At 42.5% G+C, this 14828-nt stretch overlaps 1 protein-coding gene across 2 annotated transcripts in view; it reads left to right on the top strand.

The window, feature by feature from the left end:
• The window catches only part of MCF2 (MCF.2 cell line derived transforming sequence), a 110006-nt gene extending 107898 nt beyond the window's left edge, over positions 1–2108 (top strand). For both annotated transcript variants that reach the window (XM_047844953.1, XM_047844952.1), the window contains one exon: positions 387–2108. In XM_047844953.1, the coding sequence (XP_047700909.1) occupies positions 387–427 (41 nt within the window). In that variant the 3' untranslated portion in view covers positions 428–2108. The remainder of the gene's footprint in view (positions 1–386) is intronic.
• Positions 2109–14828: the final 12720 nt, after the last annotated feature.

The raw sequence follows: 14828 nt of genomic DNA, 5'->3' as shown, positions 1-14828 counted from the left end.
GTGGGTTAGGAAATTACAGTTGACCACACAGGCAACTGTCGGCAGCACTTAGGTTTAAAGATAGATACGAGGCTATCTTATTTGGAATCTGGCAAATACAGGGTAAACATCTCTTTGATACTTACGTGCTTAACATGTTTCCTGTTATCTATATGCACACAAGCATAACTCATATAATATTTATGAAATCCGGTTGTAGGAGATGTGAATTCTGTTTATTTTGCTGCCAGTAAAGCTATGCCATTCATAAACTAGATGGCTTCAAGAAATAATCTTGTACCAGAATAACACCTTTCGTAGTGAAATAAACAAGCAAGAGACATCACCTTTGGATTTAGGATGCACCTTTTGAATCCTCACGTTGATCATTCTTCATTATTTTGTAGCTGCTGCTCTGAGTAACACAAGGAAACTAAGTTCCCCTTGAATGAAAGGAGAATGAACAGACTTTTCGAAATAAGATTTCCTTTGGAGGTGTGAACTAGATTATATTTCTTAAAAGCGTTACAGATACATAGCACAAGAGTCAGGATGATCTGTGCTGCCCATGACACTCACAGAATTTCCTCAGGACTGAGAAGGACTTCGTCATTCGCAGTTTGTCTCATTCTTGCAAGAATCATCTTCACACCTTCCGCCCCCCCCCCCCCCCCTCAGGTGACAAGTGCAGGTTACTTCGCTTCCAAGTAGGGTTTTCCACGGCACGCATTCGGACTCCATCTAAAACCCAGAGATCAGTCACTCGGAACATTTCCAGGCAAAACGCTTTCCCTGTAATGTTCGGGGTAACTTTTCAGTAACAAAACAAAACGAAATTCCAAAGAGAGAAGAGAGAGAACCAGAGAGTTTAAACCCCTTTGCGGGCTGATGGTTTTATTTCATTATTACTTCTGTTACCTGTGGGACTCTAACGTCCCAAAGGGATGTGTTCTGAAGGACCTCTTTTGCACTTTGACTGGTATTAGGGTTGACAGAGCTGTCTTACGGCTCTGGAAAGATCCAAAGCCAAACATCCTGTGGTTAGGATGTGTTGAAGTTTACATTTTACGCATTGAAACTTGGATACACGTGTCACAGCTTTAAGTGAAAGACTCCTATTTGTACAAGAGGTGTTCCTGTTACAAAGCTCTACGTTTCCAGTGTCTTCACTTGCTTTTGCGTTTTGTAGAAAAAGCAGTTCTGGTAAAGGTGTTCTTAAGTTATATTGTGTCTCTTCCTAGGGTTTTTTTTTGTGGTTTTTTTTTTGTGGTTTTTTGTTTTTTGTTTTTTTTTTTTTTGGTGATCCGTGTAGAGATGTCTTTCTTCTAAATATGTAAAAAGCGTGACCACTCGCTTTAAAGCCCAGGGCCAGCTTGTGCATGCGGTGTTGAATTTATGCTTGGAGCATTTTCTTTTATGGACCACTGAAGACAATGGTTTGAAATTGCTGCCTTTTGAATCCCGGGTTGTGAGTTTTCCTGTCAAGTTGGCACATTAGGCGCATGGTTTTTGATTATTGGTTTTACGATAAACACCACAATAACTATATTAGACATAAATGTATCTTTTAAGTAGGTTTATGTGTCATGTTAAGATCATAGTTAATGCCAGTGGTATCATTTGATGTAACAGTTTGTATGACAAACCGATTGTATTTTATTCAAAGGTACCCGCAAATTATAAGTCTTCGAATGTCCAATTTGCCGAATTTATGATGATTGATGTATAACTCGCTCATGAAAATGCCCATAAATGTGATGCTTCGCTTAATGCTTCTACGACAATAACAACAACAAAATGAGACTAAAGCACGTTTCTCTTGAGTGCTGACCCTGTGGTTAGAAGACACAGCTAGGAGATAAAATTTTTGATTGATGATGCCCCTCTGCACAAAACGTCTTCATTTTTAGGGTATTAAACTAGCGATTTTAATCCTTTAAGACGATACTGAGTTCTGTAGTTTCAAACATACAGTTATAGTCTTTTAATGTCTTAATCACTGTACAATGAATGCTACATTTGTATATGTATTTGTACATGGAAATGCACTGTATTAATTTTATTGGGCTATAAATGTGTGTTACTATAAAACATAGCAGCAATTTCCCTTTAAGTCTTCAAAATTTAATTACATTGTAAATGTACTTACAATGTAAATGTACTTGTGTTAATTCCACATTAAAAATATTCGACCTTAAATTTAGTCGTGTATTTTTTTCAGTTTAGTATAGTATCAATTATATGTTGAACCCTCCTTTCCTCTCCTTTATTAGCGACACCCGAAAGATACCAGAGGTATTTTGAGTTAAATGTCGACCTTCAGGTTCGTCATAATGCGGTAATAAATAAAACAGTGAGAATTAGCCTCATGGTAGCCAGATACAATAGAACAGAGAAGAGAAACCAGAAACAAAGTCTTACACATATGGAATTTGCTGTATTATTGGATGTAGCATGGCATGTGGGGAAATGGGGGACTGTTTAATAAACGATGCTAAGAAAATTGGGAAAAATAGATGTTTACCTTGAGCCTTGCTTCATAATTCCCTGAGAGACAGAGATGGAGAGATCTGACTAGAACTAGGATAAAATGTTGTGCTCAAAAAGTTTCTTCATCCAGGGGCGCCTGGCTGGCTCAGTCAGAAGAGCATGTGACTCTTGATCTCAGAATCGTGAGTTCAAGCCCCATGTTGGGTGTAGAGATTACTTAAATAAAGAAGAACTGACTTTTTTTTTTTTTCTAGGGCTCCTGGGTGACTCAGTCGGTTAAGTGTCTGACTCTTGATTTCGGCTCGGGTCGTGGTCTCACGGTTCATGAGTTCGAGCCCCACATCGGGCTCTGTGCTGATGGTGTGGAGCCTGCTTGGGATTCTCTCTGTCTCCCCCCTCTCTCTGCCCCTCTCCCACTTGCAATGTGTCACTCTCTCAAACTAAATAAACTTAAAAACAGTTTCTTCCCCCAGGATAGCTGTAAATGAGGTTTCAGGGGTTAGATGGATAGCCACATTGGTGAGTGGATATTTCTACACTCTGAAAAAAATCTGCTTCCATATCATGGAGCCCAAGGAAACCCGGAAAACAGCTAGATCTCTGAGATGGTTTTCTGAACCATTGTTTTTGCAAAGGGCACCTAGTTGGGTTCACCAGACTTCACCTCTTCCAAAGCCCACTAGGGAACCAGAACTTTGGGCTTAACATAGAGAAGGAACACAAATCTATCAAGTTGGTTCAACTGAATCTTCTGTTTTTTAAAAACTGAGAGATGTTTCAGATGCCTCAGTGAGCATCTCATCGCACAACGAAACATTTCTTTTGCCTTTAAATTTACTTTGAGTTTTTTTTGAGCAAGTGCTTTCAGTGAACTAGTTAGAAAGAAGCTAATCTCCAAAGAGCTCCTTGAAAATTAAAATGGGTATTCCAGTTTTTATTCCTATGTTGGCTGAAGAGTAAACGTTATTGGTGACATTTCCAAAATTGCGTATGAATCTCATAGAGTTGTTATGAAAGCCATCCTGACATCTGGGCTCTAGTATTCTCTTAAGAAGCGAGGACATTTCTGAGTATATTTTTGTAAATGTAAGGGAGTATAATGCTTCACTGGAAGAGAAATTAGTGATTCTGTTTGGGGCTTGGTCAGAAATCAATCCAGTTTCACTCAATAGACATTCTCTGAGAAAAATGCTCATTATTAATAGGTATTAGAACATAGGAACCTGCTTCCCCTAGGGGCAGTAAACTCGAGAGTGCTTAACGAATCAAGTCTCAAGCAAGTAATTGTCAAAGCAAGTTATTTTTTATCACATTTTGGTACACTTCCCTACATTGATTTGAAATGGTCAGTTTGCGATTGGTTTCATGGGGCCTGCCCAAGGCCAGCAAAACGCTTAGGAGCAAACCAGTGTTGGGGCGCCTGGGTGGCTCAGTCCGTTAGGTGTTGAACTTCAGCTCAGGTCATGATCTCACAGTTGGTGGGTTCGAGCCCGTGTTGTGCTCTGTGTTGACAGCTCGGAGCCTGGAGCCTGCTTTGGATTCTGTGTCTCCCTCTCTCTCTGCTCCTCCCCGACTCACACTCTGTCTGTCTCTCTCTCAAAAATAAATAATAAACATTAAAAAAAAAAGGAACCAGTGTTAAAGAGAAAACTTAAACCCTTTGTACTGTTGAAAAGAAAATCAGTAGAAGTGACAATAGGCTTTCCTTTTTAGTTCAAAATGTATTATATATATTAAAGCTCATGCATGATATATTTAGGTCTTCAGTTTTGCTTTGCCCTTAGCGAGCGCCTATCCGATGTTTGTTGATCACCTCATTTTCACACGTACAAATTAGCGCACTAAATTCTGGGGAGATGGTTTCAGCATATGACCTCCAGATAGGACTATTAACATGTATTGAGAACAGCCAGTGAAGTTGGACTTCATGAAGATGTATTCCTTCAGCTAAATGAAACTTTGCATAAACCCAAGCAAAATCAAATATAAACCATTTCGAAGATACATTTCATCTGCGTATTTGTGAGAGAGACTCACTAACTTGATTACTATCAAAATAAGCAAAGAAATGCAACCAGGCTGGAGAACAATTAAAATATCATAATGGAGCAGAAGAGAAAGTCAAAGATTTGAAGCATGAAAAGAGCTTGATGTGCCTAGGATTACTTCAATTAACTTTTTTTTTTTTAATATTTATTTTTTGGGAGAGCACAAGCGGGGGTGGGACAGAGGATCTGAAGTGGGCTCTGTGCTGACAGCAGTGAGCCCGATGTGCGGCTCGAACTCACGGACCGTGAGATCATGACCTGAGCGGAAGTCGGGGGCGCTCGACCTCAACCCACTGAGCCACCCAGGTGCCCCCTACTTCAGTTAACTTTTACTCGCAGTTTGATAGTGAATGTGCTCTTTTCCATGACAATCTATGAGAAATCAAAGGAGAACAAATAAAACGTTAGTGACTAACGGAACCGTAACTTTTCCACCATGGCGGACATTTTGGAATCTATCTTCAGAAGCTAAAATGATCTCTTTACTGCAGCTGGGGAAGATATAGGACTATACCTCCCTGCACATTTACAACTAGTTTTAAAATACCTGAATTCAGTGCAAAACAGCCATCTTACATACCGGAATTAGTACCTTAGAAATCTACCTGGATTCTGAAAACACCAAGCGCTGGGGCGGGGGAGGGGGTGGGATGTGAAGCAAGAATTCTTACCCGGTGCTACCGGGAGCATAAACTGGTGCAACACTTCGGTAACAATTTTCCAATAGTGAGCAAAGTTGAGATGAGTACTGTATAACTTAGCAGTTCCGTTCCTAAATATCTGCCCCAGAGAAACACACGCGTGCTTGAGATGTGTCCCAGAATGTTCATAGCAGCACAGTACAAAATTTGGAGACAACAGGAATGACCTTGAACAGAAGAATGGAATATTGTGGAATATTCTACAACAAAATACTGTGTAGAGGTTAAAAGGAAAGATCTAGAGGGGGCGCCTGGGTGGCTCAGTCGGTTGAGCGTCTGACCCTTGATTTCAGCTCAGGTCATGATATCAGGGGCGTTGGGATTGAGCCCTTTGTTGGGGTCTGCACTGTGTGTAGCCTGCCTGGGATTCTCTTTCTCTCTCTCTGTCTCTCTCTCTCCCCCTCCCTCTGCCTGTCTCTCCCCTCCCCCCCCCCCACTTGCATGCTCTTTCTCTCTCTAAAATAAAATTAAAAAATATATATATATAAGAGCTCAGGGCACCTGTGTGGCTCAGTTGGTTGAGCATCCGACCAGGGCATGATCCCTGATTTCTGCTCAGGGCATGATCTCCCAGTCGTAGGATCGAGTGTGGAGCCTACTTGAGATTCTCCCTCTCCCCCTCTCTCTTTCTTTCTCTCCGCACACCCCCCCCCATTAAAAAAAATTAAAAAATAAAAGATCTAGAGCTATGCTGTCATCAATGAATCTCACAGGAAACTGCAGGATAAATATGATACCATTTGTATAAAGTTTTAAAATATGTGTACTTTTAATGGGTAATTTAAAGTAAAAGTATATGCTGGATGATGATGAACATCAAATTAAGGTTGGTAGCTGAGGGTCGGGGACAGAGAAGGAATGGATGGGTATTCACACGTGGGAGCTCATGATGTTATTCTCTATACATTTTTATGCATCCAAAACATTTTATGCTGTAGAAAACTATGCTCACTTTAATTCAGTACTGAAAAAGTGCAATATAATGTCTTATCCCCTGATGACTGAAATGTAGTGAAGCCCTGCCTCAAACTTCTGTTCCATACATCCCTGTGCAGATTTTTTTTTTAATTTTCATTAATGTTTATTTTTGAGAGAGAAAGAGAGACAGAGCATGAGCAGGGGGAGAGGCAGAGAGGCAGACACAGAATCCCAACCAGGCTTCAGGCTCTGAGCTGTCAGCACAGAGCCCAAGGTGGGGCGTGAACCCATGAAGCTCAAGATCATGACCTGAGCTGAAGTCAGACGCTTAACTGACTGAGCCACCCAGGCGCCCCAGGGATGATTATTATTATTATTTTAAATCTTACATGCTGGCTGAGAACTCTCTTTGTCAAGAACTGTCAAGAACTCTTTTCCACTCTATTCCATTTGTAAATATCGTACAAATTACCGTGAACGAGCGTACCAGCAGAAAGCGAGCACAGAATAAACCTTTGTCAACTTACCACTGTGTGAATGTGTTATATAGGAGAAATATTTGCATTTAAGGAACGTTATGTTTTCTTTGACTACATAAAGTACCTGTTGCTCTCTGAGAACAATTTTAAAGGTCTGATTTTTTAGGCTTTCTAGCTCGTGAATATTATGCTTTCTTAAGTAACTTCTGTATTTTAATTCACAGTATTATTTAGTGCTCCCTTACAGCAATAATTGAGTAGCAGGACTGTAAAAATGAAGACTTTTTAGTCAAATAATTAGATTGCACCCACTGGTAGGTTCGTAAATGTTAAACAACTGGGTCTCTTTAAGAAACAAACAGGGCATGATCTCATGGTTCGTGGGGTTTGAGCCCCTCGACAGCATAAATCACGGGACCACTTTATCGTTATGAGGTCAGTGCTTTTTTTTTTTTTTTTGGTTTTATTTTATTTATTTATTTTTTTAAATATCAATAATTTTTATTTATTTTTTTGTTTTTTTTTTCATTTTTTTTTCTGAAATTTATTGACAAATTGGTTTCCATACAACACCCAGTGCTCATCCCAAAAGGTGCCCTCCACAATACCCATCACCCACCCTCTCCTCCCTCCCACCCCCCATCAACCCTCAGTTTGTTCTCAGTTTTTAACAGTCTCTTATGCTTTGGCTCTCTCCTATTCTAACCTCTTTTTTTTTTTTTTTTCCTTCCCCTCCCCCATGGGTTCCTGTTAAGTTTCTCAGGACCCACATAAGAGTGAAACCATATGGTATCTGTCTTTCTCTGTATGGCTTATTTCACTTAGCATCACACTCTCCAGTTCCATCCACGTTGCTACAAAAGGCCATATTTCATTTTTTCTCATTGCCACGTAATATTCCATTGTGTATATAAACCACAATTTCTTTATCCATTCATCAGTTGATGGACATTTAGGCTCTTTCCATAATTTGGCTATTGTTGAGAGTGCTGCTATGAACATTGGGGTACAAGTGGCCCTATGCATCAGTGCTCCTGTATCCCTTGGATAAATTCCTAGCAGTGCTATTGCTGGGTCATAGGGTAGGTCTATTTTTAATTTTCTGAGGAACCTCCACACTGCTTTCCAGAGCGGCTGCACCAATTTGCATTCCCACCAACAGTGCAAGAGGGTTCCCGTTTCTCCACATCCTCTCCAGCATCTATAGTCTCCTGATTTGTTCATTTTGGCCACTCTGACTGGCGTGAGGTGATACCTGAGTGTGGTTTTGATTTGTATTTCCCTGATAAGGAGCGACGCTGAACATCTTTTCATGTGCCTGTTGGCCATCCGGATGTCTTCTTTAGAGAAGTGTCTATTCATGTTTTCTGCCCATTTCTTCACTGGGTTATTTGTTTTTTGGGTGTGGAGTTTGGTGAGCTCTTTATAGATTTTGGATACTAGCCCTTTGTCCGATATGTCATTTGCGAATATCTTTTCCCATTCCGTTGGTTGCCTTTTAGTTTTGTTGGTTGTTTCCTTGGCTGTGCAGAAGCTTTTTATCTTCATAAGGTCCCAGTAATTCACTTTTGCTTTTAATTCCCTTGCCTTTGGGGATGTGTCGAGTAAGAGATTGCTACGGCTGAGGTCAGAGAGGTCTTTTCCTGCTTTCTCCTCTAAGGTTTTGATGGTTTCCTGTCTCACATTTAGGTCCTTTATCCATTTTGAGTTTATTTTTGTGAATGGTGTGAGAAAGTGGTCTAGTTTCAACCTTCTGCATGTTGCTGTCCAGTTCTCCCAGCACCATTTGTTAAAGAGGCTGTCTTTTTTCCATTGGATGTTCTTTCCTGCTTTGTCAAAGATGAGTTGGCCATACGTTTGTGGGTCTAGTTCTGGGGTTTCTATTCTATTCCATTGGTCTATGTGTCTGTTTTGGTGCCAATACCATGCTGTCTTGATGATGACAGCTTTGTAGTAGAGGCTAAAGTCTGGGATTGTGATGCCTCCTGCTTTGGTCTTCTTCTTCAAAATTCCTTTGGCTATTCGGGGCCTTTTGTGGTTCCATATGAATTTTAGGATGGCTTGTTCTAGTTTCGAGAAGAATGCTGGTGCAATTTTGATTGGGATTGCATTGAATGTGTAGATAGCTTTGGGTAGTATTGACATTTTGACAATATTTATTTTTCCAATCCATGAGCAGGGAATGTCTTTCCATTTCTTTAAATCTTCTTCAATTTCCTTCAGAAGCTTACTATAGTTTTCAGCATACAGATCCTTTACATCTTTGGTTAGATTTATTCCTAGGTATTTTATGCTTCTTGGTGCAATTGTGAATGGGATCAGTTTCTTTATTTGTCTTTCTGTTGCTTCATTGTTAGTGTATAAGAATGCAACTGATTTCTGTACATTGATTTTGTATCCTGCAACTTTGCTGAATTCCTGTATCAGTTCTAGCAGACTTTTGGTGGAGTCTATCGGATTTTCCATGTATAATATCATGTCATCTGCAAAAAGCGAAAGCTTGACTTCATCTTTGCCAATTTTGATGCCTTTGATTTCCTTTTGTTGTCTGATTGCTGATGCTAGAACTTCCAGCACTATGTTAAACAGCAGCGGTGAGAGTGGGCATCCTTGTCGTGTTCCTGATCTCAGGGAAAAAGCTTTCAGTTTTTCCCCGTTGAGGATGATATTAGCTGTGGGCTTTTCATAAATGGCTTTTATGATCTTTAAGTATGTTCCTTCTATCCCGACTTTCTCAAGGGTTTTTATTAAGAAAGGGTGCTGGATTTTGTCGAAGGCCTTTTCTGCATCGATTGACAGGATCATATGGTTCTTCTCTCTTTTTTTGTTAATGTGATGTATCACGTTGATTGATTTGCGAATGTTGAACCAGCCCTGCATCCCAGGAATGAATCCCACTTGATCATGGTGAATAATTCTTTTTATATGCCGTTGAATTCGATTTGCTAGTATCTTATTGAGAATTTTTGCATCCATATTCATCAGGGATATTGGCCTGTAGTTCTCTTTTTTTACTGGGTCTCTGTCTGGTTTAGGAATCAAAGTAATACTGGCTTCATAGAATGAGTCTGGAAGTTTTCCTTCCCTTTCTATTTCTTGGAATAGCTTGAGAAGGATAGGTATTATCTCTGCTTTAAACATCTGGTAGAACTCCCCTGGGAAGCCATCTGGTCCTGGACTCTTATTTGTTGGGAGATTTTTGATAACCGATTCAATTTCTTCGCTGGTTATGGGTCTGTTCAAGCTTTCTATTTCCTCCTGATTGAGTTTTGGAAGAGTGTGGGTGTTCAGGAATTTGTCCATTTCTTCCAGGTTGTCCAATTTGTTGGCATATAAGTTTTCATAGTATTCCCTGATAATTGTTTGTATCTCTGAGGGATTGGTTGTAATAATTCCATTTTCATTCATGATTTTATCTATTTGGGTCATCTCCCTTTTCTTTTTGAGAAGCCTGGCTAGAGGTTTGTCAATTTTGTTTATTTTTTCAAAAAACCAACTCTTGGTTTCGTTGATCTGCTCTACAGTTTTTTTAGTTTCTATATTGTTTATTTCTGCTCTGATCTTTATTATTTCTCTTCTTCTGCTGGGCTTAGGCTGCCTTTGCTGTTCTGCTTCTAGTTCCTTTAGGTGTGCTGTTAGATTTTGTATTTGGGATTTTTCTTGTTTCTTGAGATAGGCCTGGATTGCAATGTATTTTCCTCTCAGGACTGCCTTTGCTGCGTCCCAAAGCGTTTGGATTGTTGTATTTTCATTTTCGTTTGTTTCCATATATTTTTTAATTTCTTCTCTAATTGCCTGGTTGACCCACTCATTCGTTAGTAGGGTGTTCTTTAACCTCCATGCTTTTGGAGGTTTTCCAGACTTTTTTCTGTGGTTGATTTCAAGCTTCATAGCATTGTGGTCTGAAAGTAAGCATGGTATAATTTCAATTCTTGTAAACTGATGAAGGGCTGTTTTGTGACCCAGTATATGATCTATCTTGGAGAATGTTCCATGTGCACTCGAGAAGAAAGTATATTCTGTTGCTTTGGGATGCAGAGTTCTAAATATATCTGTCAAGTCCATCTGATCCAATGTCTCATTCAGGGCCCTTGTTTCTTTATTGACCGTGTGTCTAGATGATCTATCCATTTCTGTAAGTGGTGTATTAAAGTCCCCTGCAATTACCACATTCTTATCAATAAGGTTGCTTATGTTGATGAGTAATTGTTTTATATATTTGGGGGCTCCGGTATTCGGTGCATAGACATTTATAATTGTTAGCTCTTCCTGATGGATAGACCCTGTAACTATTATATAATGTCCTTCTTCATCTCTTGTTACAGCCTTTAATTTAAAGTCTAGTTTGTCTGATATAAGTATGGCTACTCCAGCTTTCTTTTGGCTTCCAGTCGCATGATAAATAGTTCTCCATCCCCTCACTCTCAATCTAAAGGTGTCCTCAGGTCTAAAATGAGTCTCTTGTAGACAGCAAATAGATGGGTCTTGTTTTTTTATCCATTCTGATACCCTGTGTCTTTTGGTTGGCGCATTTAATCCATTTACATTCAGTGTTATTATAGAAAGATACGGGTTTAGAGTCATTGTGATGTCTGTATGTTTTATGCTTATAGTGATGTCTCTGGGACTTTGTCTCACAGGGTCCCCCTTAGGATCTCTTGTAGGGCTGGTTTAGTGGTGACAAATTCCTTCAGTTTTTGTTTGTTTGGGAAGACCTTTATCTCTCCTTCTATTCTAAATGACAGACTTGCTGGATAAAGGATTCTTGGCTGCATATTTTTTCTGTCTAGCACCCTGAAAATCTCGTGCCAATTCTTTCTGGCCTGCCACGTTTCAAAAGAGAGATCAGTCACGAGTCTTATAGGTCTCCCTTTATATGTGAGGGCACGTTTACCCCTTGCTGCTTTCAGAATTTTCTCTTTATCCTTGTATTTTGCCAGTTTCACTATGATATGTCGTGGAGAAGATCGATTCAAGTTACGTCTGAAGGGAGTTCTCTGTGCCTCTTGGATTTCAATGCCTTTTTCCTTCCCCAGTTCAGGGAAGTTCTCAGCTATTATTTCTTCAAGTACCCCTTCAGCACCTTTCCCTCTCTCTTCCTCCTCTGGGATACCAATTATGCGTATATTATTTCTTTTTAGTGTATCACTTAATTCTCTAATTTTCCCCTCATACTCCTGGATTTTTTTATCTCTCTTTTTCTCAGCTTCCTCTTTTTCCATAACTTTATCTTCTAGTTCACCTATTCTCTCCTCTGCCTCTTCAAGCCGAGCTGTGGTGGTTTCCATTTTGTTATGCATTTCGTTTAGAGCGTTTTTCAGCTCCTCGTGACTGTTCCTTAGTCCCTTGATCTCTGTAGCAAGAGATTCTCTGCTGTCCTGTATACTGTTTTCAAGCCCAGCGATTAATTTTATGACTATTATTCTAAATTCACTTTCTGTTATATTATTTAAATCCTTTTTGATCAGCTCATTAGCTGTTGTTATTTCCTGGAGATTCTTCTGAGGGGAGTTCTTCCGCTTGGTCATTTTGGATAGTCCCTGGCGTGGTGAGGACCTGCAGGGCACTTCCCCTGTGCTGTGTTGTATACCTGGAGTTGGTGGGCGGGGCTGCAGTCAGACCTGATGTCTGCCCCCAGCCCACCGCTGGGGCCACAGTCAGACTGGTGTGTGCCTTCTCTTCCCCTCTCCTAGGGGCGGGATTCACTGTGGGGTGGTGTGGCTCGTCTGGGCTACTTGCACCCTGCCAGGCTTGTGATGCTGGGGATCTGGCGTATTAGCTGGGGTGGGTAGGCAAGGTGCTCGGGGGCAGGAGGGGCAGGCTTAGATCGCTTCTCCTTAAGTGATCCACTTCAGGAGGGGCCCTGTGGCAGCGGGAGGGAGTCAGATCCGCTGCCGGAGGTTTGGCTCCGCCGAAGCGCAGAGTTGGGTGTTTGCGCGGAGCGAGCAAGTTCCCTGGCAGGAACCGGTTCCCTTTGGGATTTCGGCTGGGGGATGGGCGGGGGAAATGGCGCTGGCGAGCGCCTTTGTTCCCCACCAAACTGAGCTCTGTTGTCAGGGGGCTCAGCAGCTCTCCCTCCCTTTGTCCTCCAGCCTTCCCGCTTTCCGAGCAGAGCTGTTAATTTATGACCTCCCAGACGCTAAGTCGCGCTTGCTGTCGGAACACAGTCCGCCCGGCCCCTCCGCTTTTGCAAGCCAGACTCGGGGGCTCTGCTTGCCCGGCGAGCCGCCCCTCCTCCCCGGCTCCCTCCCGCCAGTCCGTGGAGCGCGCACCGCCTCGCCGCCCTTCCTACCCTCTTCCGTGGGCCTCTCGTTTGCGTTTGGCTCCGGTGACTCTGTTCTGCTAATCCTCTGGCGGTTTTCTGGGTTATTTAGGCAGGTGTAGATGGAATCTAAGTGATCAGCAGGACGTGCGGTGAGCCCAGCGTCCTCCTAAGCCGCCATCTTGCCGCCATGAGGTCAGTGCTTAAGCCACTTCCCGGTTACTGGTCTGGAGAAGTCACAGAGGACTGCATTTTTAAAAGTTTAAGAATGACAGCATCCAGGAGATTTGCTATTTCAGCAAATTTTTATAGATTAAGATCCCATATTTAACATTGCAATGAAGCAACCTTTTGAAAAGAAGTCTTTGGAATCAGGAATATCCCTGTCCTTATTTCTACCCTTCTCTCAACCAACTGGGAAAACTACCGAAGTGAAACGATCTGGCAGGGCATTCGAAATCCTACTGTTCTGTAAGGGTGTGGAGAAAATGCTGTGGCCCTGTTCCAGAAGCCATTGCTTCTTTATATCTATATATCTCTATCTCTATCTCTATCTCTATCTCTATATCATCTATCTATATGTATCATCTATATGTATCTATATATATCATCTATATCTGTATATATCTCTATATATCTCTATATCTATCTATATCTATATCTCATCTATATCTATCTATATCTATATATCTATCTATCTCTGTATCTCTATCTCTGTCTCTCTGTGTCTATATATCTACATATCATCTATCTATATCTATATGTATATCTATTTCTACAGATAAAAGAATCTGCGTCCTACTCTTCTTTCTGGTAACTTTTCCCATGCTCGAGGCTGAAATAACTGCAAATCTCAACGCAAGCCCTAAGTTCAAGGCTAGGGTGGGAAAAGGTCTGCCTCGAAACTACCGTTGGAGAAAATGAGTGGCCGGCGTGCCCGGACTGGTTGAAAGGGGCAGAAATTCCAGTCTTTTACCCCCCTGGGACTCCTTCGGCAGCCTCCGCGGTTTGCAGAACACGTTGATTTGGGGGGCTTTTAACCATGAGATTTCTAGCCGGCCTTAGCTTCGGATTCAAGAGGAGCCCCGGTTCCCGAGGGCGTGGCTCAGACGGGCCTGGGGGCGGCTGAAGCCGGCCTCCTGGTCCCCCACAGCTGCTCTGCGTGGGGAGAAGTTCGGCTTCTGCGGGCCTCTCAGCTTCTGGAGTGGTCCGCCGTGGCCCGCTGTGTCTTAGCCGGCACAGCTCAGTCAATTGAATCGAAACGTTGCCGAATGCCTGCGTGCCGGAGGACACCGACGAACCTGTTCTAGAAGTCGCGTGTCACATCTGGAAGGCCCAGTGTGCACGGCCGGGCTAGAGGCTAGAGCCCAGCCCCGCGGGTCTGTCCCACACGTGTTGTGTCACCGAATGCCTGCTACGAGGCAGCGGCCGCAGCCGCAGTGTGCCGCTCTACCTTCCGGACGACCTGTTGGCCTTGATTTGGTCACCTGCAGATGTCCCCGGCTGCCCTAAAAACAGCCGGCTGTCTGAAAGCTCTATAGAGTGGGGGACCTGAGTTCGAGTCCTGACTCCTCCAGCGTGTTCCTCTGGGCCCGGCCTTATCTTGGCCTCCATCTCCTCATCTGTTCAGTGGGCAGAGTGGTTTTGATGGTGTCCGAAGCATTCGGAAGCTGTTTGGGAGATCATAACGAAGCGACTCTGTGGCCTGGTCTGTCACGGTTTCGGAGAGTAGGGGAGAAAACCCATTCTTTCTCCTTTGGCAGAAAAATTGGACAGTGCTCCTTTCCTGCCATCAGAAACAACAGGGCTTCGTGGGGCCCCCCGGGTGGCTCAGTCAGTTGGGCGTCCGACGCCCGCTCGGGTCATGATCTCACAGTCCGTGAGTTCGAGCCCCGCGTCGGGCCCTGGGCTGACGGCTCGGAGCCCGGAGCCTGCTTCGGATCCTGGGTCT

This window comes from Prionailurus viverrinus, chromosome X (genome assembly GCF_022837055.1).
Source record: "Prionailurus viverrinus isolate Anna chromosome X, UM_Priviv_1.0, whole genome shotgun sequence".
NCBI classification, from domain to species: domain Eukaryota; kingdom Metazoa; phylum Chordata; class Mammalia; order Carnivora; family Felidae; genus Prionailurus; species Prionailurus viverrinus.
This window is presented reverse-complemented; position numbering and strand designations above follow the sequence as displayed.